The 23186-nt window shown below is 49.0% G+C and overlaps 7 protein-coding genes across 7 annotated transcripts; 4 read left to right on the forward strand and 3 right to left on the reverse strand.

The window, feature by feature from the left end:
* Positions 1–3087: 3087 nt before the first annotated feature.
* K444DRAFT_532801 (nucleotide sugar dehydrogenase) lies at positions 3088–4572 on the forward strand (the record flags this gene model as incomplete). Its single annotated transcript, XM_024875104.1, has 2 exons — positions 3088–3717; positions 3772–4572. The coding sequence occupies 2 exons, from the start codon at positions 3088–3090 to the stop codon at positions 4570–4572; spliced, it is 1431 nt and encodes a 476-aa protein (XP_024734932.1).
* Positions 4573–5236: 664 nt separating this feature from the next.
* Positions 5237–6775, forward strand: K444DRAFT_644207 (glycoside hydrolase family 18 protein; the record flags this gene model as incomplete). The annotated part of the gene is made up of 7 exons (XM_024884933.1): positions 5237–5245; positions 5518–5624; positions 5685–5709; positions 5796–5996; positions 6124–6467; positions 6521–6650; positions 6683–6775. 7 exons carry the CDS (start codon positions 5237–5239, stop codon positions 6773–6775), a joined length of 909 nt encoding a protein of 302 aa, XP_024734933.1.
* Positions 6776–7265: 490 nt separating this feature from the next.
* K444DRAFT_664807 (uncharacterized protein) lies at positions 7266–12013 on the reverse strand (the record flags this gene model as incomplete). The annotated part of the gene is made up of 4 exons (XM_024887008.1): positions 7266–8285; positions 8378–8484; positions 8545–11572; positions 11978–12013. The coding sequence occupies 4 exons, from the start codon at positions 12011–12013 to the stop codon at positions 7266–7268; spliced, it is 4191 nt and encodes a 1396-aa protein (XP_024734934.1).
* A 274-nt stretch (positions 12014–12287) lies between these two features.
* K444DRAFT_631391 (uncharacterized protein) lies at positions 12288–14490 on the forward strand (the record flags this gene model as incomplete). Its single annotated transcript, XM_024883352.1, has 8 exons — positions 12288–12766; positions 12816–12978; positions 13064–13135; positions 13336–13520; positions 13583–13833; positions 13893–14136; positions 14181–14314; positions 14378–14490. 8 exons carry the CDS (start codon positions 12288–12290, stop codon positions 14488–14490), a joined length of 1641 nt encoding a protein of 546 aa, XP_024734935.1.
* Positions 14491–16741: 2251 nt separating this feature from the next.
* Positions 16742–19498, reverse strand: K444DRAFT_614599 (uncharacterized protein). The gene is made up of 4 exons (XM_024880557.1): positions 18776–19498; positions 18700–18727; positions 18150–18629; positions 16742–18099 (listed from the first exon to the last, which is right to left on the reverse strand). Exons 1-4 carry the CDS (start codon positions 19210–19212, stop codon positions 16849–16851), a joined length of 2196 nt encoding a protein of 731 aa, XP_024734936.1. The 5' UTR covers positions 19213–19498; the 3' UTR covers positions 16742–16848.
* Positions 19499–19969: 471 nt separating this feature from the next.
* On the forward strand, positions 19970–21772 carry K444DRAFT_20799 (uncharacterized protein). The gene is made up of 4 exons (XM_024871058.1): positions 19970–20193; positions 20244–20321; positions 20372–21211; positions 21259–21772. The coding sequence occupies exons 1-4, from the start codon at positions 20056–20058 to the stop codon at positions 21616–21618; spliced, it is 1416 nt and encodes a 471-aa protein (XP_024734937.1). The 5' UTR covers positions 19970–20055; the 3' UTR covers positions 21619–21772.
* On the reverse strand, positions 21502–22926 carry K444DRAFT_664811 (uncharacterized protein; the record flags this gene model as incomplete). The annotated part of the gene is made up of 3 exons (XM_024887009.1): positions 21502–22253; positions 22303–22694; positions 22794–22926. 3 exons carry the CDS (start codon positions 22924–22926, stop codon positions 21969–21971), a joined length of 810 nt encoding a protein of 269 aa, XP_024734938.1. The 3' UTR covers positions 21502–21968.
* Between the last annotated feature and the right edge of the window lie 260 nt (positions 22927–23186).

Here is a 23186-nt window from a genome sequence, read left to right on the forward strand (position 1 = left end):
GCGTCTTGAATTCTCCATTGATAGCTCTCGATATAAAAACGAAGATATACAAAAAGTGATAATTGGAAGGTAAGATTCAGATGTCCAAAGAGCAGACAGTGGTGACTTGCAAAACCACACAGAGATAAATTCAACGATTCAATAACCAAGCACGAGATACATTGCATGATGGCCAGCTGGGCTGCAATGAATTGGAACCACTAGGCACCAAATTCTGCATGATTGCCAGAGGCACATGTGCAGCCAGGCACCTCAGCTACGCTAACAAGAAAAGGAACCATATTCCGTATTGACAAGTGTCTACCAAGCAGTTAGAGCTTCCGAAAGAGAGGTTCTGAGCAGGACAGCCAAGCTCCCATCCACGTGTCATCTCAGTTGAGCTTCTAGGTGTCCCGCTTTCCCAAAATAGCTATGAGCCTATGACCCCGGAATCCAAGAAGGAGTTCACGCAAGAGATTACAGCTGGCGTTAATATTGAGCGCTCGACTGTCTTGAAGGGGAATCAATATCGCAAGTGATGGGAAGAGACTCCATCATACGAGGCTCGACTGGAGCTCGAGAACGTATGCCAGTGGAGCTGAGCATTTTGAGCTTGTGGTCGGGAGTTCGTCCAAGTTCCAGAATAGATCTGCAGAAAAGCAACAGGCATAAATAAGCCATATCAATAGTTTCATGCTGACCTCGCATCACGCCTTCAGACCAGCAGAGCACTCACTCGCCTGGATACACGGCTCGATGAACTACCAACATCCCGAAGTCTTGGCATGGCACAAGGTTGGCAGGACCGGTTTGGTCGACAGCAAGGCTTCTGCAGAGCCTGCATCTATCAAGCCTTATGCATCCCATCCTAAGATCTCTTCAATCCCAGCTTCCCAGCAACTTCACGATGCTGTGGAATGAATACGAGAAATGACTTCATGGTCTTCTTTCCGATAATGCGAGAGGCGGGCAGAGTTCTTGGAGCAGACTATTGAATCCCTTGTACCTAGCCACACTGTGACAACAAAGTTCCTGGGATGTTTGAGCCACCGCCGAGCTTGTGCAGAGCTTGTCTTAATCCTGTCTTATAGATTCCAGCCTAAGATATCTCTGGATCAGTTTTTCAGCAAACAGACGGCGTGGTGGAACAAGTACGAGCGCTGGCTTCATGGTCTTCATTTCAACGACGTGCGGGAGGTGCAAATAGTCCTTGGAATCTGACGATTGGACCTTTGGGTACCTGGCCACACTGTGGCAGCAAGTTCCACGTAGGCTAGGATGTTCAGCGTAAACGAATAGCGTTCTGTCTGCCCTCCCGGGAGCATGTCAGGTCATGTCTGTGGGGATAGCAAAACTTGACAAGGTAGCTCCGGCCCACGCTTGTCATGCCATAAGGCTCCGGCCCCGCGCTCATCGTTCTAGCACTGCAGAGATGGAGTATGGCCTGCAGGGGCAGGCAATGCGGGGCGCGGGGCTCGTCTGCGATCAACACTTGTTGTTCTTCACATGTGCAACAGGCAAGGTTGTGCCGACTGCTGTCCCTGTTCTAAGAGTTGGCTTGTTGCCCCGGCCCGTCTTGTTAGATTCGGGCAACCGATGTTGAGGCGAGAGGATGTGGCAGGCAGTGGCAGGCAGTGGCAGGCAGCGGTTGATGCACGTGATGCAACCACAATATCACACCACCGCCACCCCCCGCCTTCGCCAAGCTGCCATCAGCGCGCAGGTGCAAGGGTACGGGGCGGCGAGGCGGTACCTGTCCCTATGTCTAGAGATCTCAACGGGTGCAGCGGTCATCTGAATGACCACGCTTACATACCTTCGGTCCGGATGTTCCGCCAACTCCTGTCCTTTCTTACGCACAACCTTATTTGCTGCTGCTACCATGCAGCTCCCAACTGCAGCTTCAAGGCACAAACGTCCACATCGACGATATGCCCAGAGTAATTCTCAATTCTCTGCTTCAACCCCGCACACGTGTATTCGTGCCATTCGCCTGGTAAGATACTTGATCCTCGATCTGTAGTTGGTCCTATGATTCTGACTATCATAGGAATGCACTATATCGATAGACCAATTGGACGTCATGGCCTCCGAATTGCACCGTTAAATTTACAGTTTTTGCGTGCGTTTCATCCATGTATTTTGGCGGAACGCTACTTCCGCATGGGATTGTCCAATTCGCCATACGAGAACAGCCGTCAGATACATCACCCCTCGTCCGGATGACACCATCATACAACAGATCGGATATGATGCCACGGGTTGGCGCTCGTTCGACTTTTGGGCCTTTGGCGTTGAACCATACGAGCTCCTTAAAGGACCAATGAGAATGGCCCAGAAAGGGCGCACATTAGCTTCATGAATTTTCAGTCATATCCCGATTTGTAAGCCTCGTGTTTTTGCGGGGTTACCTCTTGGCAGTTTTGACAACAGGTCAAGGCTCCTAGGATCTTGTCAACACTGGCTCAAATAGTTTGGCCGAAATTACTCCTCTGGGGAATCTGCCATGCCCTTGAACACGTTCTAGCTACGGAAGAGGCTATGGAATCGTCAGGCCGCAAAGAAATGTTTTCCTCCATGCTCCGAAAGGAGGGAGGCTAACCGTGTCGGCCGTGGACGATGCGGCTGAGAGAAAAGCAATCTGAATTCATGGCCTGTTTAGCCGTTGTCCGATCACTTCGCCAATTTGCCTACACATGGCTGCCCGGAGAACGCTTCAGAGCTATTGGAAGCTGATCATACCACGGTAAGCCTCTATTGCGACCTGCACTGCCACTCGTAGTGGCACTGACTGAGCTGTGGTGGGAATAGCAAGAAGGATTTTGAGAATATGGTCACGATCTTGGCTTCAGTCATCGCTAAGCAGCAACCAGTTACTCACACATGTGCCGTTTACAGCATGCACATCGAAACACACCTATTTTTCAGCTGAACTACATCGATTAAGTGATTGTCGCCCTCCCAATTGACTTTAGTCTTTGCCATCACTCTCCAGTTCTATGTCTGTCCTCCCCAGGTCACTGGACTTGAAATTTCATCAACTGTATCTTATTATTTCTCCTCCCTGTGTGCTATCTCACTTACGGCGGTCTCTCAATGAGTGTTTTGATGTCGTCTGCCGCTTTCCAGGGCCAAGAATGGGACTCGATTCGCAAGTTCCACCCAGAAATTTTGATTGAGAAAGTTACCTCACCCTCTTCAAACCACAGCTCGTCTTCTTCCCCCAGCACAAGCCCATCATCCGAGTCATCTTCAGCCGAATACACTTCAAGTTGCTTGGAAACTTTGAGCTCGTCGTTTGAGTCTCCCAAGGATTACTTTTCTCATATTCGAGAAGATGAACACCCTTTGGTTGCGGTTGTGGGGGTCGGATACGTCGGGTTTCATCTCGTCTCTGCGTTCTCTAAGTGTTACAAGGTCATTGCCTTCGATGTGAGCGACAAGAGACTCACTACCGTAGCCGAGCAGCTTCCGGACACCGCAAATATCCACTTCACATCCGACGCCTCTTGTCTTGCAGGAGCAACACATTTTCTAGTAGCTGTTCCTACACCCCTTCTTCCCGGCACAACGGAGATTGATACGTCCATAATTCAAAGCGCTCTGGACACGATCTGCGGTCAGGCTCGAAGAGGATCTACCATCGTCATCGAAAGCTCCGTTTCTGTTGGCATGACCCGAAATCTTCTCGGCAAAATGGTACAAGAATACGGGCTACGTGCCGGCATGAGCCCAGAAGTAAGAACGTTGAGCACCCATCAAAGTGAATCACCCCCACTGACATTTGACCAGCGCGTTGACCCTGGTCGAATCGACCCCCCCTTTGAGAGCATCGCCAAAATCATCTCCGGACTAGATGACCTGGCGCCGAACTCCCTCAACTACATCCATAAACTCTACTCCCGCGTCTTCAAGCACCTCGTTACCGTTTCCTCTCCCGAAGTTGCGGAAATGACAAAGCTCTACGAAAACTGCCAACGTATGATATGCATCGCCTACGCGAACGAAATGGCCGACGCCTGCCAGGAGCTCCTGACACCGATCGATCCATTCGAAGTCTGCCGCGCCGCCGCTACGAAACCGTTCGGCTATATACCATTCTCCCCATCTGCTGGCGTTGGAGGACATTGCATTCCAGTAAACCCGTCTTACCTGTTTAAAACAAGCGGGTTCCCTCTTCTTCGACACGCCACCGAGAAGATGAGCAGAAGGCCTGCAGAGCTGGCTGACCGAACAATGAGAACGCTGCTTCAAAGGGGCACAGACTCCACCTCCGAGTCCATGAATCGCAAACGAAAAGTGCTTGTTGTCGGCATCGCATTTAAACCTGGGCAAGCCCTCATTACCAATTCGCCAGGCGTCCGCATCATAAATCATCTTCTGGATTCCTGGGACGCGCACGTATCCTTTGCCGATCCCCTGGTAAAAGAACACGCATTGACGTATGTTCCAAGGTTGGATGAGAAGGTGGAATGGAACCAAAAAAAGCTGTGCCAGTTCGACGCGATTATTGTTGTGATCAAGCAGGTCCAGTTGAACTTCGATGTATTGAACGAACTGAAAGGGGTATTGATTGAGAAGTATTGCCAATAAATTTATATTTATTTCTAGTCTTCAACGTGGGAGGGATATAATAGAAAACAATCCTTAGGAGAATGTATCCGCTTGGCTTCACACTCTTGATTGATCAAGTAAATAGCAAACGTGTAATTAGTGGTACCACCGCATGATACTGTGTCTATTTCGAATAGCAGTTTTCATCAACTACAGGCAGGGCTGTCTATGCTTGTGTGCCAGACTCTCGATTTACATTTCAAGAACAACCATGCATCCTCGTCAGCGTGTGGCCGTAACCGTCCCCCCACCTGTATTCGAATCAAGCCAACGTAGGCAATTATCAGCAAAACACCTGCGTACTGGTCAAAAGTTTCGTGAGGCCGTCGTGCAAGTTGATCTTGTGCTTCTTAAAGAGTGTCTTAAACAGTGATCGTTCACCTAGTTGCACGTCTTGACGATTGAGGTTAAAGCGGGGACACCTTGTTGACTTGATAATAGTCGCGTTTAGATAGGTGGAGTGAGATTCTGACGTTTTGGGGCAGGTACGTGGAGGTCGAGTGTAGGAGAAGCGTCGTCCACGACTTGAGGAGACGTGGAAATAAGGTTCGAGTTCCCACCGCCGAGGACCAAGACCCGGAAAGTCGTGGCCATCACGCTACTTGCCCAAAAAGGCAAGCACATTCGACGCTTAAGCCCGGCCATGACAAATGTGGCTTATATGCGAGAGCTTAGATGCTATGGGAGTCGTGACGCGTGGTACGCAGCACGCGTAATTCGTACATTCTTTGTACATATAACCCGTCCCAGGGCTGGCCAAGAATATATCATGCCACCTACGAAAGCAGATGGGAAAGGGAAGGCAACTGTAACGCATTTATTAGCATCGTACTTCTAGGGTGCGGCGCATCCAACATTCTCTGTTCAACTCACATTGGGGTTGTCAAAGATGCAAGTCCAGCCACCCGATTCCGGATGCCTCAGCAATTTGTAAATGCGGTGTATTATCCTTCGTGGAAAATATACAAAGGCCTTGCACCATCAGAGCTGCAATTTCAGTTGATTACCCACATCTTCTATGCCTTTGCTCGGTACACTCCCGTGCAGTACTTGTACAGCAGAACTTATGACATTTACTAACATCTTTCAAGCATCAACACAGATGGGACATTGCGCGTGAGCCTACCAGTTATCTTTTAAACCACCATCTCCGCTGAGATAGCATGCCTTATCTGTTTCAATACTGACTCTCTCCCCCGCAGCTCTTAGATGAGAAAGCTGACACGCAACTTACTGTCGATGGCGAACAGGGCTGCTTTACTACCCTCGCAAAGCTCAAACGCCAAAATCCACATATCAAAACACTCTTGTCTGTAGCAGGGGGTAGTGGGAGTGCCAGCTTTCCGGCCGTTGCAGCGAGCTTCCAAGTACGAGAGTCTTTCGCTAGGACAGCCCGCGAACTCGTAGAGCGGTTCGCACTTGACGGAATAGATAGTAAGCCACCTTATACCCATTCATCAAGTTTAATAATTTCGTGCCTCCACCTTGAAAAGACCTACGGAAATTGACTTCTCATCAACAGTTGACTAGGAACACCCCGAAACACCCGCGGAGGGCGAGAACTTCGTCCACCTTCTCCGCGCCACGCAAGCTGCCCTGCCCTCACCAACGCACCAGCTAAGCACCGCACTACCAATGGGCCAGTACTACCTGAAGAACATCAATCTCTTTGAAGCAGCACAAGAGCTTGACCTTCTCAACCTCATGGGGTACGATTTCGCTGGCCCCTGGACGGAGATCTCTGGCCACCAAGCACAGCTGTTCACACCATACGGAGACGGCTCCCCCTCACTCAAAAAATCTTGTTCCAATGGGGTCAAATATGTCCTATCACGGGGTTTCCCAGCCAACAAGTTGGTCTTAGGAATCCCTGCGTATGCTCGGTTCTTCCAAGCGCGACAGGCCCAGGACAGCCATTCCTTGGGAGCGGCGAGGTCGATTACGAGAGCCTTCCGCCAGAGTGGGTTGAGAAAGCACAAGTTGATTACGCGTTAGGCGTCGTGTATTATATCAATCTTCAGGGGAAGGGATTTGTGTCGTTTGATGTCCCGGGTACTGTGCGGATGAAGGCTGATTTGTTCGGAGGAAGGGTCTGGCTGGGTTGTTCAATTGGACTGGGGCAGGAGACACGAAAGGAGAAAGTAGTCTGGTTGCTTCCGGCTACAAAGCCCTGAGTAGGTGAATATATGCAAGTAGCTAGGGGCTATTTAAGGGAAGCTCGCTAGCTTTGTGAAGACGTTCCCTGTTTTCGGAGATGTATTAAGCGAGCCCCTAATATCTGATTTGTAGTCTCTCGTAGACTACAACTAGGAGAATGGTCTACACCGCAGTGTACCTTGAATAAACTTCAGATATATGCGACTATGGGTCTTAGAAGACGATCACGTGGGGCAAGCTCTTAAAAATCAAATCCTCGCCTAACTAAACACCCAGGACTAACCTGTGCGTGCGAGATCTAATCATCTTACCTTGTCAGTTTTCCTCTTCACGGACGGTGCACGAACTACTCTCCCAATCCTGTAATTACGGCTTGTTCATCATCTTGCTCTCTACGAATCAGCGATTTCAGTAACTGTTCCTCACGCACACCGACCCCGGGTCGACCTCCACATCACCTGTTCAAGTGGTTCCTGTCCCTCCTGTCCCTGCACCCATTTCAGCCCCTCTCCCGCTCACGACTCTAGTACCCTTCGTTCCCGCCTCACCGACTTTATTGCTTCCAATAGTTTCAAAATATCATCCCATCCATCAGTCCATTCATCAGGATTCTCAAGGCCTACCCCTGAATGACCAGGCATCGACTTTTCTTTTCTTTCTTTGTGGTACACCTCGTTTAGTACGTGGTCTCCTAAGAATTTGACAAGCTTCTCGATCTCGTATGCGAAATGTCCATAGCCCAATGGGACATAAGTCCGCAATAAGTTAAGAAGCTCCTTGGGGTCATCAAGGATATGACTCCGCAGAATTCCATCAACTAGTTTACGATGACTCAACAACCACCGACTTGTTTTCAAAGCGTGGAGAACCATCTCCCGGTCTGCAGATAATTGATTTTGCAAAACCCCGAAGAGGTTCTTCCGCTGCTCCTCGTCTTGAATCACGGTGGAAACAAAAGCTCGTGCCTTTTGAATCACGAACTTCCATGAGTCTTGAGCGTCTGCGTGCTTTACCTCAATCAGCACAATAGTCCGTGCCGTTTCCAGCACTTTATCCATATCCCCATACCACATCGATTCACCCAACTCGCTGACAAGAAGATCAAATCTCCAATGTTTGAACTTATTTTTTACAGCAGTTCCCAGATCGTTGTTGAGATCAAACCTACCATTGGTGGTTTGCGCGTAGATGAGCTCCTCCAGGGCAATATATTTTGTGATACGTTGACGTTCTAGCTCCGAAATAGCTGGCTCCAAGGCAGCTGTTTCCGGAATTGAATCTGACGGTGCATAGCTGCCATAATCTTCGTCGTTTTGGTTTGATTCCGGGTACACTATCCTCTGGGGAGAGTTAAGCCATAAAGTGGAGGATACTCTTGGCACATTGCTGACAAGTTGAAAATTCTCGGCTTCCGAGCCCCATGGGAGATATTTTGTTGGTTTCTCCCGCCGTGCCGATCCCACCCCCAGTCGCTTCCAGAATCCAGGCATTGGGAAGCAGTACGAGCGTAGTTTGAAATTGAGGGTGATGATAATCTTTCATGTAAATTGCGGTGCAGTGAATCAGCACCACCCCACAAGCTTCCCTGCGAAGACGGAATCCAAGGATCCTTGCCGACTCCTTCTACCGATGTTTCCGCTCCTCGATTTTCTGCAGCTTTGGGTTGATTGTTCAAGTCGCCCATGCCCATATCTGTGATTGTCCTGTCGAGTATGGGCATTGTGCTTCCGTGTGCTTGATAGGGGTAGTGTTGTAAGCCTTTACTCAAACATTAATCAAACAATGAAGCCTCACCATTTCTTTGCTTCTCATCCTCACAAAAATATAGCGTGGCAGGCGATTCATGGCCTGTTACCGATGCTATTCGTTTTCCCGAGCGGTTGAATTCTGGTGCAGGTATCAGTTCCGAGTCACCAGTCTTCTTTGGGAGACTATTGTAGTCCATTGTTGATCCAAAGTTCCAGTCTCGCGAGTTCCAGTCTCTAGGGGTGTCTGGTGCCGTCCCCTCCCCCTTCCCTTTGCCTTTGTCGAATCCGGGCCCTGGGAACCTAGAACTTACGAAAGCAGGAGCGTTAGGATCCAGTTCTCTCGCGGTTGTCGTCCGGGATGAAGTGCGAGTTCCTGTTACGATTGCTGAGCCTGACGTCGAAGACTTTGCATGACCTGCATCTTTCGTGGTCAGACGTCGAACTAGCCCCAGACCTGCGTAAGAGACTGAAGAGACCGTTTGTTGCCATTCGTTCTTGATCCGATCATGCTCCGCTCTCAATTCTTCAAGCGTCGGACCCGCACTCACTGTTGAGGTTATTCTTTGTTGTTCTGCAAGTTCCTGTAAGGCAACTAAGTCAGCTCTTTGTCCACCTCTCCTAAGCCTTCTCCTTTCCTCCTCTTGATTTCCTCTTCTAAACGCACGCCCAACCTGGTAAGGAGCTTTCATATCTGTCTCTCGCGACTGCTCCTCCTTATCCACAATCTCCGAGAACTCAATCACGGAATCTATTCCTCCTCGTTCGCTTTCCCTTCCCAAGACATGCTCATTCTGTCCAGCGCTCGGGTTATATGCCGGTGGCGTTATTACGGACCTCACCGAAGTATTGCGATCAACACTGTTATTGGCAGGCGCCTCATCTACTCGGAGAGCTGTAGTTTCTTGCGTGTAATGAGCATTCCCAGTCTCCTTTGTAAAAAATTCAAGTCTTCGTACGGGCGGGGGGCGCGGTCGCGCGGCGCCTCGAACCAATCTTTTGAATGGCGCGAAAGAGGGACCGTGGAAAGCTAATTGATTTGGAACAGGGTAATCCGTCGCACCCAACCTGGTCCTCGTCAATTCCGCAAGCTCAGTCTTCTCTGCTTGATACAAGCGCGAGGTCTTCTCCAACAAGTTGATGTTGTCCACAATCACAAAACTTGTCCATTTACTCGACAACGACCACTCGGTTCCAATCCTTTCGCCTTCAGCCTTAGCAAGGTCTTCAACATTTGCCTGGGCGGTTCCGTTATTCTTTTGACCAATTGCATGCATCCAGCTTTGGCCACTCTCCAGGTCATGTAAGACTGCCTTTGCAGCCAAGAGGTGCACACAGGTACGGCTGCTCTCGAGACTTTGAAGAGGGAGATCTGCGGTTACTGTTTCTCCGGATGTCGCAGTCGCTTTGAATTTGACGCTTTTGGTCATGACTTCTTGAGAGAAGAGAAAATATACAGAAGACCTGGAGAATGCATGAAAATCTGGGATTTGGTAAGGAGCTTGAATGCAACGTTGTTCCTTCCAATTGTGAAGAATTGAGTCGTCGTCCAAACTAATCTCAATCTTCCATGTAGAAGGAGTCAAGGCAGCTTCTAACATGCGGATGACTCTTCCTTTCCAATCGCCTCTTGAGTCCACTGAGACGACTTCAGCCAATCCGCCGCCATGTCGGCTGATGCCTTCAACAAGCTGATGTGAGACCGCATCTCCTATCCCAAGAGCGAAGAATCGAATCTCCTTTTCTTCATTGGCGGCCCTTGTGTTTCTGATGAAGTCAAAAGTGTTGGCTGGATCCCAAACCTCGCCGTCCGTCGGAATAATGATTTGGGTATTCAAAGCCAGATTTCTTTTCAGGACAACCTTCCGCAATCCCGAAAGAAGCTCCGTGCCTCCCATATCGGCTTCGAAATTGATTGTGACGTACGATATTGATTCATCAAGATTTTGCTGGTTATATGGCCTGGAATTGGGCCACATGAAAACGTGGTTGGAACCAAAAGAACATATGTTGAAGAAACAATTGTTCGGAAGACTCTTCAAGAAGAATCCCATGGCCGTCTTCAATGCTTCGATCTTGTCTTGCATTGATCCTGATCGATCTGCGAAGAAAATGATTTCGCAGGGCGATTTTGGCGAAACTACATCTGGAGTATACACATCCCGGAGGTTGATGGAAACCATCAGAGCCGAGTGATCTGGAAGTTTTGGATGAGGTTCCTGGGTAGCTCGAGAAGCCAATAATGTTCCACCGCGACATTGGACGAGGAGAACAAAATCCTTCCCCAGACAGGCGCTTCGGTCTGAAAGGGTTGCTCTGGCCTTTTTTGGATCATACTCCAAAGACCCACGACTTTTGGCTAGGTCTCTGATATTTCTCGTAGTTGTATGGCCGTGGGAACCCATCTCTATTGTCACGGGATGTGTCCGGCTCTCAATTCTGTTGATCGCAACTGGTGACGAAACTTGTATTTGGATCTGAAGTCCATTTTCCGGCGGAACAGCGAGGGATGCAGAGGCACTTGAACTCGAGAAAGAGATCGGAGGCGCCCCATATCGTGGTGCAACGGACGTGGGAACCGTGACAAGAACACCTTCTCCGCTGAGGTCGGCTTTCAGTTCTGTAATGTAGCAGATCTCGATCTTAACAGTGGACTGGGCAGGGATATTGCCAATACTGGTTTCGAAAACTTCTGGCGTGTGCTCTTCAAGAAGAGCGGCAACACGCTGACGAGCTACAGCAGCCTGGAACTCGGCCTTTGCTTGTGGTTTCGGCTTGACAACCCCCCTTAAGACTTTGTCAGAGCCAATGAAACAAGTGAAATCTGTGACTGTCGACTTGTCGTACAGCGGGAAACAATAAGTTGCTTCTTTAACAAGAGAGGTTGTTCGGTTCGTGAAGGTTTGGGTCAACTTCGTCCATGCAACAGTCCCCACGACCTCGACCTCCACTGATACTTCTAGCAGTGGCAGGTACAATTCATTGCCTTCCTTGGTCTGGCCTGGAACAACGAAATCGTCGTGTCGTACATCGTGAGCGGCTCCTTCTGTACTACGTTTTAGCAGTGGGTGCCCGAGCTGTTCGTTCTTATTGGAAAGTGATCGATTTATTGATGGAAAATCGATATATTGGAGGTTGACAATCTGTAGAATGACTAGATACAGGAGAGTGAAGTGTAAAAACAGAGGAAAAGTGTCTAAAGTAAGGGATTTATTCCCATTACCCTTCGGCGATACCGGTGATGCCGAGCCCGCTTTCTCCGATACATTATCAATCAGCTGATAAATCAAAAGTAATCAAAATGACGATATACTAGTAAGCTTGGTAAGCTCAGCGAGTGACGCATGACAAATGAGAGTGGAGAACCCTAAATTAGTGGTTGAACCTGGTGCTGGAAGGACTGGTGAGCTAGCTATGGTAGCGTACCAATTTCAACAGTTCTGCTCGAATCGGAAAAATAGTCCAGAAGCGAGTCGATTGACGTTAGATGTTTCAAGACGAGCGTAGTAAGAAGACATCTCCGCCGAAGCGCTTTGGAAGGTAGGCTGGATGAAAACTTTGGTCCGGAGTTCTGGAGTCTTCTCTATAGAGAAGATTTTGCATGAAGGAGGATGTAAAGTTTGAGCGGGCTGAGGAAGCACTCAAGGTAAGCGTGTTCCGATCACACGATGTAGGGGGCTGAGTTTCATGGCTTCTGCATGGTGCTCAGCCTCAACGCCCGATTCCGCAGGCAACAGCCTCATGGAGATATCTCAACGTTTCAGCAATGTTGAGCCGATGAGAACTATCAACATGTCTTTCCGCATATCTATTGGGGATATTCATATGATTTCGGGCTTGGCCTACAGAATCGGGAAGACGCTCACGACAGGTCGTAAGTCGGCCCCAGGAGAGTTCAGTGAGGTCCAAAACCAGCTGTTCGCAATTAGCAATGCGCTGAAGCTCCTTTCGGCGACATTGCAGCAAGAAGGTGTCCCAAATACGGAAGGGGCTGTAGGACCAGAGGAAGATGAAATTTTGAGTCGGATGATAGAGAATTGTCAGACGACACTGCAGCATTTGGATGGAGTGCTCAAAAGTTATCCTGAGCTTCGAACGGAAATCGACAAGGAGCACGATGACGAGACTGCTCATAAGAGATGGCGAACACAGTTCAAGGAAAACATCAAGAAGATCAAATGGACTGCAGAAGGTGCCGATTTGGATAAGTTGAGGCAGAACCTTGCTACTCATGTCAATGCGCTTAACTTAGCAATTGCCGCACGAGGCTGGTAGGCTTGATCCCTTTTATGTTCTGCGCTCCTGCTGATATTGAGACAGTATCCAAACGGATAGAATGAAGGCCCAAGTTGATCTTGTTCATGGAATGCTAGGGGAGATTCATGAACGGTACTTGAATAATCTCAAGAATGTACCGGCAACGTCTGGAAGATCCAAAGCCGCCAATTCTGGAAGTGCTGGGTATTGTACTAGTTCGAAACAGGTACGCTCGGAGCTCGAGTTAACATTTTCCGTCAATCTCGACATTTCAAACCATTTGCTGTGTGTCAAAACTGCGTTCAACCCAGAATTGTTACGTACTCAGGGCACACGCATCTTCCGTTGCCTCTGTGGCAACCATGATGACCTTGACTATACCTGTAGGTGTTTGATAACCAGATGGAAGATCAAAAATTGCCATGGAGAACTGACACCAAACAGTACTTCCAGTGAGCCTCCTTGTTCGACTCACGAATGAGCGACCAACTTGGAGAATCCATGCATTTTCAAGGGCGCATAACTCCGTTGTTTCTTTGCTTCTTTCCAACATGCCATCGACCTGTACGTACAAACTGCCAAGGCACTCAAGATAAGGCTGTGTATTAATGAAGCGCAAGACATTGCAGACTTTAAGAGATTCGTCGCACAGCTCGCTTTAGTGCAAGGCCTCAAGGCATCGTCAATAACTGGAGCGAGTTCTATGCTCATGTATACCTCCGTACGAGGAGATGGCTGCGGATATCTTTCAGTTCTGAATACCCAGGGGTAAGTCTCTTGATATTCTAACTACAGCACAAACCAGCGATACTCACATTTCCCTCTTCAAGTGATACGGCGGACTTCCGACAAGACATTCGAAGCATAACAATAACATCGAATGAACTCCGGTACATCGTGGAATCCATCGATAGTGTCCAGATGTTGCATTACATGATGATGATGTTCCCTCATCCGAGCGAGGTTACCGAACAAGAAAATCTAGGATTCCTGCCCTGTCGTAATGCGGAAATTGTTCTTCATACCAAAAGTACCATGGATGATAGCGACAACGGCGATATTACTCAACTTATCGTGCAGTGTAAGCGCTCATAAATCCTCTGAAACCGGTCCTTCTGACTGACCTGTATATACCAATAGTCGATCACCTAACAGTCGTTGATGAAATTGGGCATACTCTAGGTGTCTTGTTGAAAGGTGTCACGGGAAAGGTATACTTGGGGAATAATGAACATCTCGATATACACCAAGCGGATATCGAACTCACATTTACGTCTCGTGAAGCAGCAGCTTCGTGTTGGAGCTCAGTAAACTCTCTGCAACGATATCTCTTCCTATCCTATTTGCAATATCAGCGTCTCGAGGAGATCACATCTTTTCGAAGGTGAAACCCTTTTCCCAGGAATAGGCTCATGCTGATAGTGACAGTAATATCGGGGATGTGATGATTCGGGATATGCAACTTCTCGATGCGCAAGCTACCGTTGTCCAGGACCCGACTACCAATGAACAGAGGATGATAGTTAGCAGTAAATGCGGTTCCAAATTCGTCACTATGATCTGTAAGTAATCTTCCCGGTACACTTGAATTACGATCTTTTTTCTGCAAACTTACAAGACTGTAGTATCGTCAGCTTCATCGGGCTCGCTACTGGTGGATGGGTCTGGGACTGCTTCTAATCTGCCTGCATATTTTATTGATATTAATACGGAAAGAACAAGGGTCATTGAGCAATAATCTGGAGTTATTTCGTCCTTTGCGCTACCCCCCGTGGAGGATACAAACATATCTTTGCATGATGTGTAAATGAGATTGGCCACTGCTTCGATTGAGAAAAGGGAAGTGGAAAACTGGAGAATGCAAGGGACCCTGAGACTTTATCTGATCATTGAGCACTACTCGGTACCGCGTTCAACCGGGAAAAGAGGCCGGTCGGCACTTGTTGCTCACTTGAGTATTGCACGGAGTGATTGGCAATTGTACAAACTGGGTTTCATAGAACTAGGAGGTGCACTGGAGTGTAGTCTTCAATTTTCAATGGAGGGGATTATTCAATACTCATACAAGTACAAACATATTATCCGAGATATGTCTGATGTACGATGGCGTTGATATCGGAAGGGGTTGAGAATCTCCTGTTGCATTTACCACCGTAGCGGAAGGGGCTTGATTGAGCGGCTCTGGAGTAACTTGGCGGGAGTCAGCTCACTCACATTAGAACTCCCATTAAGAAACAATTCCATACAACAGCCCCCGAGCCTCACACTTTCCGCGTACAACGAATACGTAAGCGCATTCTTTACCGCGACCTCCGCCGTGATGTTCAACAGGCCGGGTTTTCCATTCACATTTCTATTGGTCCCGGACCATTTCGATACTATTTCTATCACGCTGCTTGCCATATCGATATTAATGCGCTTCGACACGACTGAGAGAGCAGTGATAAGTCCGCCACCCCTGATTCGGGCAGAATAGAATTTCTCCACGCCGTTCCATTGCGCGGGCCGGAAAATAAATGGATGCTATTGTTGACGTCGCCGATCCAAATAGCGTTACCGTCGCATGCAGGCGATTACGAGGGACTTGTTTTGCATATTATTGATGACGTCGGCATAGACGGAGCGGATTTCATCTTTCAGGTCGGTGGGGTTTAACTTAAACCAGTGTGTGAACTCATAGCCGTAAGCCCCGGTATCTATAGCGATGTTTGCAGCAGTGGCCATGGGAATACTATTCTCAATAGTAGTCTCCAGGGCTGCTTTTTGGTTGGCGCCGCATCCTTGCCAGATTCCTGAGCGAGCTGCGCTAGCAAACGCAAGGAAGGGAAGGATGTTAAAAGGAATAATTAGAGATTTTAAGCCATGAATTGGCTGGGGAGTTGACTATATGTAGGTGCTGTTCAAAAAGCTGGAGAGAGAACAATGTATCATCTCTACGTACTTGTTAGTATTGTTGACGAGGGGAAAGGTAGGTCAAAACTTACCCAATTGCACAGCCTTATTCTCTTGATAATACAGTCATGCAACACAAACAATGACATCTCTTGTGCTCCCTTGAGGCCTGCTTTTATATAGATGAAGAAGGGCGAGGGTAACGGACAGCATCTGTTAAAAGAAGCAGACACTTGCATCACTTAGTAATGATGCAGTTTTTACTTGATACAACCACACGAGCTCACTCCATATTGGCGGTGCGGCAAGGCTGTTTTAATTAGTAATCCTGTCATAGCCATCAGTAGACTTATCAAGGGAGGTTCCAACACGTTGGAAGCACTAATGACGAAATTTTGAGTGACACCTGATTAAGCGAGGGTATATGCCCCCTTTTGCCTAACACCGCAACACTTACTGGCAGTGGGAGGCAGAGTGCCTATATTGCTCAACTGCAACCTTGCAAACTGTCTTACGTGGGCAGCGCTGTGATTAATATAAGTCTAACAGCAATTCCGAAGGAACGGCTCAATCACATCCAACTGTTTCCAACATTGCTAGCACTAACACCAAGTGTAGGCAAAAGGAAAATTGAGCGGCGTCGAATATTGTTATTCGGCTGCTGCCAGTGCCGAGTGCGTATTCAATTTCTCCGACCGAATTGACATCCTTCTTAAGCTTCAAGGCCAGGAAAAATATTTTGGCTATGGGGCCGTTCCCTATTTTATTTTGTCCACTGCGGCAGATGTTCAACTGACATATGAAGTCCAGACGCGAGATAAGATAAAAAAACAAAATTAAAAATTAAACACTGGCATGCAAAGTACTTCCTCCGTGGGGGCGAAGCTTAAAAGAGCCTCCCGGTATTGATTGATCTCTTTCTGACAAGGGAGGGCGATTGTGGCTCTGTCGCCTCGATGTGATAAACAATTATTAAATACACCGAGACCTCTGCCCTTGAAGGGTATATCCGTGCTGCGTGATATATTTGCAGAACCCAGGGGAGTTAGAGAAAAGGAGTGTCACAATCGTAAGAGAAGGCGGGGACGAATGTCTCACGACCATGCATTTCGCAGGGCTAAGCCCAGTCGGATTGTAGACTGAGTAGTTTTCATTTTTCGGTGGAGGGAAATATCCTATTACCATGCAAGAGAGTAACCATACCTCAAAAATATGTTTGTTGTACAGGGTCCCCAACACCGTCCCCGAAATATATAGGGTTAGTAGGTTCCATCAAATCAGTCCAAATGTCCCACCCCATCTGCTGATTATCACTCGTCATGACACCAGGCATGACATCAAACCCCTGGTTCGGATCACCAGCCGCTGGATTAAACCACTGATAACTCCCGGCAAACTGCTCCCCAATCCCAATCTCCGTTGTTGTTGTACTCGGGGGCGTAGCCTCTGTTCCCACAGACGAACCCGTACCCGTCGATTTCGGCGGTCTCTTCGCAGCAAGCTGTTGCTGTTGCTGTTTGATGAAGTTCGGAGTTACCGGAATTGGTTGTTGCATCGCCACAAAGGCCTTCTCTCTCGCTTCCCATGCCTTGACGGTCAAATTTGCGATGGCGAGGTGGATCAAACTATCCTTATTCCTGCGCCAGAACTGGCTCTCCTTGAATTTCCTATTCTGGTTCTCAAATCGCCATTCGAAGAGCTCCCACGCGCGATCGGCCAGCTCCCCGGTGGTTTGGTAGCGCATCACGCACAGGAGGTGGACGAGTGCTGGCATCGGAGAGTTGGTCAAAACGAACCATATGAATTTCTCCAGGCTCGGTAATGCCATCATCTTGTTGTGGTTTTCGAGACACGATAAGCTTAATCGGAATAGGTAATCCCTTTCCTCTGTCCCGATTTGTGATATGTTGGCCATTAGTTGTGGGTGCCGGGGTAGCATTCGGACCTTGGCTGTTGCGAGTTTGACCATTAACACGGTGACTAGGTGGAAAGGAATCGATGGGTCGCAGTACTGAACGTATGTCTTCTCCAGCTTGTTCTCGAGGGCGGTGATGGCTTCGTCTTTGACAACCAGCGGCATGTCTTTATCCTGGAATTGCTTTGCGAGGTTCGCCACCTCGCAGCGGTGCAGTACAAACACCATCTCTGTCGCCCCAGGGTGCTCTTGCGGCGTGTCTCGCATGTCGGGGAAGAGATCGCTGTCGTTGACATTTGATGGGAGTTTTGTTGTCCAATTGTGGTTCAGGACAGTCGAACCAGCACCGGATAATTCCGCCACACGAGTGTCGAGAAGGAGGATTTGCCACCACAATCGACGCCGCATCTCTACCTGAAATGGGGAAAGGCCATAAGCCGTGCCATCGCAAGTCAGCCCCATCCTTTGGGCGATCCGAACGGCAATGCCGGTGAGGCAGAAGAGTGAGCGTGGGTCTATCGTGAAATTGAGACATGACATCTGTGATTGTAAGCTGAAAGGTCTAGAGGCAATATTGGATAGTTACGCACAAGATATAGCACATATCCTTGCAAAGTAGTCAGGTCCGAAGAACGAAGAAGCCCCGCCCTCTGGCACGCTAATCGTGCACCAGAGTGGTATCGTTTCAGCAACGTAGTTTTGGATTCTCCAAATATCGGTAAGCATTCACGGTCGGTGAAAGAGGCGATAGCCATGCTGTATATTCCGAACATCAACGTCTCCATCTCCTTTGGTACATTGTCCAAGTCAGCGGTGGCATCGAGAACTTGTTGCTGCACTGTTGGCGCGTGAAATATTTTGACTAGTGGATTCACAGAATCAAGAAACTTTTGCCAAAGTCTGAATATATGGACTGTTGAAGGGTGGAGATCCCGCAGATCTTCAGAGGCTGGGGAGGGGAAGACGATGTCACTCCCATACTCGTCAATTCCATCGTAGGTCCTGCTTATGGGGTTCTCAAACATTTCATCCTCAGAGGAACCTTGTAGCAGCTCTTCGGCATCTCGAAACTAGAGGCGGCTTAGAATGTGCCCCAAGATGGGAGACCGATGGAACTCATGGAGTGAAAGGGAGACCGACCTCTTGATTGAGCCCGCGCGACAGATTGCTATACGAGTCAACCACAGGACGAGCTAAAAGAGACTGGAATCCTTACTTTTCGACGTTCTTGAGAGACCTTCGAATTGATAACGATTTGATAGGTTCTGGGGTCGCGCCGTCAAGCGGGGAAGTGGAAATCTTGATGGTGGGGGTGGTAGTTGAAGCAGACTGCAGTCCCGCATTGGGCCCTTCTGAGTTAATGGCATCTATGTCGGCTCCATAGCTTCTCAAGTGGTCCTCGTACTTCCTCAAGCGTGCAAGTAGCTCTGCTTCGGGGAACCGCTTTTTCCGTCGCCTCGGCGGCAGAGTTGTGGGTGAGACGCACTCAACCAAAGCCTTGACGCAATTGGCACAAGGATCGCTGCGGTCACACTTGACCTTGCGTTGCTGGCACAACACACACGGATGTCTTTTTCGATTCTGGGATTCTTCGGGTCTATCGGGGGTTGGTAAAGGGGGAGAAACAGCTGGATTGGTAGCGTGGAAAGACATTGCTGAATACTCTTCATCAGACGTGAGACAATCCAGACATGACCTCTGGTAGCGGCAGGTTGTGCCTAGGGATTCTGTTTGCAGGGCTAGACAAGCTACCCCGGGCAGTCTTGAGTGTATTGCAGACGTATATTTACAGATTCGGCTTTGCGGGGTTTGCGGGACACTGATCTCAATCTCCTCATCGGAAGCCAATCTCACATGTACAGAAAGATAGGACAATCGTAGAAATGGTGACTCAAAAAAGCGTTCAGGAGAGTGGAGCGAATTCTCTTTTTAGGCAGCGCTCTTGACAGGTGCCCACTGCATCGATCTGTAGGCATGATGTTGAATTCGGAAAATAGATTTCAGCGAGGTGGCCGGGGTCTCGGACTTCAACTCGGCAAATAGAAATTCCCGTTGCCAAACTTTTTGAAAATCCCGTGATGTGACGAGAGGCTAGTTCAATGTGTAAAAGTGTTCGCACCAAACTGCTTCAGATCCTATTCATAGAAGTGAGTTTCTAGAAGGCGAAGAGGTGGAGAGCTTTGTGCCTCTTTTAATATTTACGTCACGTGAGAATCCGCGCGTTTCTCCACCAATCAAATGCACCAAAGCGTAGCCGAAAATCACGCGTCCTAGCACCGCCGCATCTCCCGGGCAAGCAACGCCACGAACGACTTCCAAGTTGACGACTCCTATTCGTAAGCCCATGGGGGAGGGATAGCTTCACTGTTTATACTCTCTACTTCGTCCGGTCTCGACAGCTCCAGTTCCATTTCCTCGATCGACGTCTGTTCGCCCTGCGGCTTTCGAGTTTCGAATTAATCGCGCTCAGACGCCAACGGGATAAGAATCTCGAACATGGACCGATTCAGAAACCCCACGCCATCTTTGGCATTGTCTATCGGCCTGGTACTCTCTGCAAAAGGCGCTGCTGCACACGGAGGACACAATATGGAGAAGATAGTCGATGGCGAAGCTATGAGCGTGGATCCGATAGTAGGTGTTTTGGCTCCGGATGACAGAATGGAGGTGCTGACACGGGGCAGGATTCGATACTATGGATTCACATTCTGCTGATGATGTTGTCCTTTGGCATCATCTTCCCAACTGGGATGGTTCTTGGGGTTCGTTTCTTTTTGCCGCAGTAGATGGGCTTTACTGACTGGTACAACAGATAGTGCGGAATCGATGGCACGTCCCGGTACAAGTCTTGGGAACGGCGATTGCAGTGGTGGCATATTTTCTGGGTCACTTGCATAAGGGGAAGGCATTCGCGAAGAATATCCATGCCGGGTTCTCGAATTGGCTGATGTTGATGTCGGGCGTCCAAATCGTCTTCGGCATCTACCTCAAGTTCCACATCACGAAGGGGTTCCATGGGAAGATTCGGAAAGTGGCCGTGGTGGGGCACGGAGTTGTAGGAAAGCTTATGCCAGTTGTGGCCTGGGTGCAGATGCTTTTTGGTGGCATCACAGCTTTGGGATACTGCCGGGATGATCATTTGGGACAATGTCTTGCCCACTTCATTATGGGAAGTGCCTTCATCGGATACGGAATTGTTCTTACGATCATCATGCTAGTGGGTCAGGCATGGTTGAAGAGGACAGGCCGATCACAGGAATTCTTTGACTCCCTTCTCATCGCTGCGTGGGGCTGCGTCAACACTTTCACTGAACACCGATGGGGAGGTGCCTGGGTTGCAAATGATATCCAGCATACAACTATGGGCGTGATTTGGTGGTGTGCAGGTCTGGCTGGTGTCTGGCTGAGCAGAAAGCGAGACGGAGGGCCAAAGAGAAACTTCATCCCAGGTTTCGTCATCTTGATTACTGGCTGGGCTATGTCTGCACATCCTCAGCATCTGCTGCTCAGCACAATGGTTCATACCGTATTTGGATATACTCTGATGGCCGCTGGTTTGACAAGGATTATCGAAGTTTCCTTCGTGCTCAGGGATGCGAATACCATCTCAGAGGATGGCGATGCCAACAGCTTCCAATATATCCCTCCTTTCGTAAGGCTACCCGCCCTCTCCTATTGACAACTGCTGACCAGTTCCAGTTACTCTATGCCTCCGGATTCCTTTTTATGGGCGCCACCGAAGAGCAAATGCAGCTCATTTCTGACGCGGGGATAACTCACGTCTCCTACGTCCTCGTTCTCTACAGCTTTGCCTTCCTCATCTTCCTGTTTACCAATATGCTCCTCCATCTTTACGCTGTCAATTCGACTCCAGCCGTGCCACCAAAAGATACCGACAGGACAGCAAGAATGCCGAGGATGAATGGGCATGCCAGGGCCACAGACTCGAGACAAATTCGAGATGCGGAGGAGTTTGAGCTGGAAGGGTTGATGAGTGATGATGAGCATCCAGAGAGTCCCAGTACGCTAGGAAAGAATAATGACACGAGGGTTGAATAGGGTGTTTCTCCTGTTATGGGGTGGACAAAGTATACAGGGCTTTTGACTGCTCTTTGGGACATGCATTCATCGGCGTATAAAGATGGGATGCATTTGTACATATGAGGTATGGGTAATTATATATTAATTTACTGCAGCCTTACATGAAATAAACAGCGATTTTCCCCGCAAGGCAATCCAAACGAAGCCGAGATAGCGGTGCTGGAAGCAAAGAGCTGAAGAGCGTCGCTCGGTTCGATGTGAAGCTTCCCTCCGTCTTGAGACAATCAATTCATGGAAGGTTAGGATTCACCTTGGCCCAAGCCATATGCCAACGCTTTACCCGCCATCCCCGAGCCATACTCATGCCCTTACACCATATGCGGATAAATCGACCCCACCCTCATGCCATCCCTCACCTCCACCAAAACCAAGAACTCACACCCCTGGGGCAACTCTCCCAGCGGCCATTTCACGCCCTTTGCCTTGAGGACCTTCAGAGCCTGTTCTGACTCTTGATGATCCACCCAAAAGCCGGTATCTGCGCACGATACCACCGCTTTACCGTCAATGTCCTCAATGTCGTCCTTGTCGCTGAACAATTTACCACGTACGGTCGAATGTCGAACATACTCGATTGGGCAGGAAGCCATTACCTGTAACGAAAGTTAGCAGTGTCTTGATAAAGGAGTGGCATCAATCTACCCTCGTCGCGTTCCTCCTCGTCATCTCCAACACCTTCTCAACCCTCTCAAGACCCGACCCAAAGGCCCTCAAAACAGCAGCAATCGCATATGGGTTGGACGACAAGACCCCAACCATTTGTGCGTTTTCCTCTCGCAAAGCTTCAAGAAGGGCTTTCGCGATCCCTTGGTTTCGGTGAGCAGAGTGGACAACGAGTTGTGTTATCCATAGGACCGGGCGGTTGTTGTGCAGGAAGCGAGTTGCGAAGACGTGACCGACCGAGAAAGGGGGGTGATAAGCGGAAGGCGTGCTGGGGAGGAGACCGCGGACGTAGATGTGCTTGCAATTTGGCGACTTGAAAGGCGGGAGGACTTGTTCTCTCAGCTTGCCGAGGGACATTTTCACTCTTGATCCTAAATCAACTTCAGTCAGCGAGATCTGAGTATGAGATGAATGTCCGCAGTCTGGTGGCAGCTCTCGATGGTATGATTTTAGAAGGGGAGAAGTCTTACCTTCGTGTACTTCCATCTTTTCTTTTGCGATAAAGCCCCAGACTCCATAGTGTAAGCTGAAGAGGTCGGCGGCTTGGGCTATAATCTCGTCTGTGATGTCGGCGCCAACGAACTTCTCAATTGTAGCAGCCATCGTGTATCTGTGTTCTTGGAAAGTGTTGTCTGGAAATGAATGTTGAAGTTGATAAAACATCATAAAATGGTGCAGGTGTGACACAAGGTTAGGCGGCTCTCGGCGTAGCTTCCCCTGGGTACCAATGGTTCCCCTTTCTGGAAGGGAGGAACCATGGACGATGGACGTGCTTTCCTTCCTTAGCGAGGAGGGAAGAGCATAGCAGAACCTATCCCTCCTCGCTCGCACACCGTCAATTGATCGTCATCTCCGTATCTATT

This window comes from Hyaloscypha bicolor (assembly GCF_002865645.1).
Source record: "Hyaloscypha bicolor E unplaced genomic scaffold K444scaffold_107, whole genome shotgun sequence".
NCBI classification, from domain to species: Eukaryota; Fungi; Ascomycota; class Leotiomycetes; order Helotiales; family Hyaloscyphaceae; genus Hyaloscypha; species Hyaloscypha bicolor.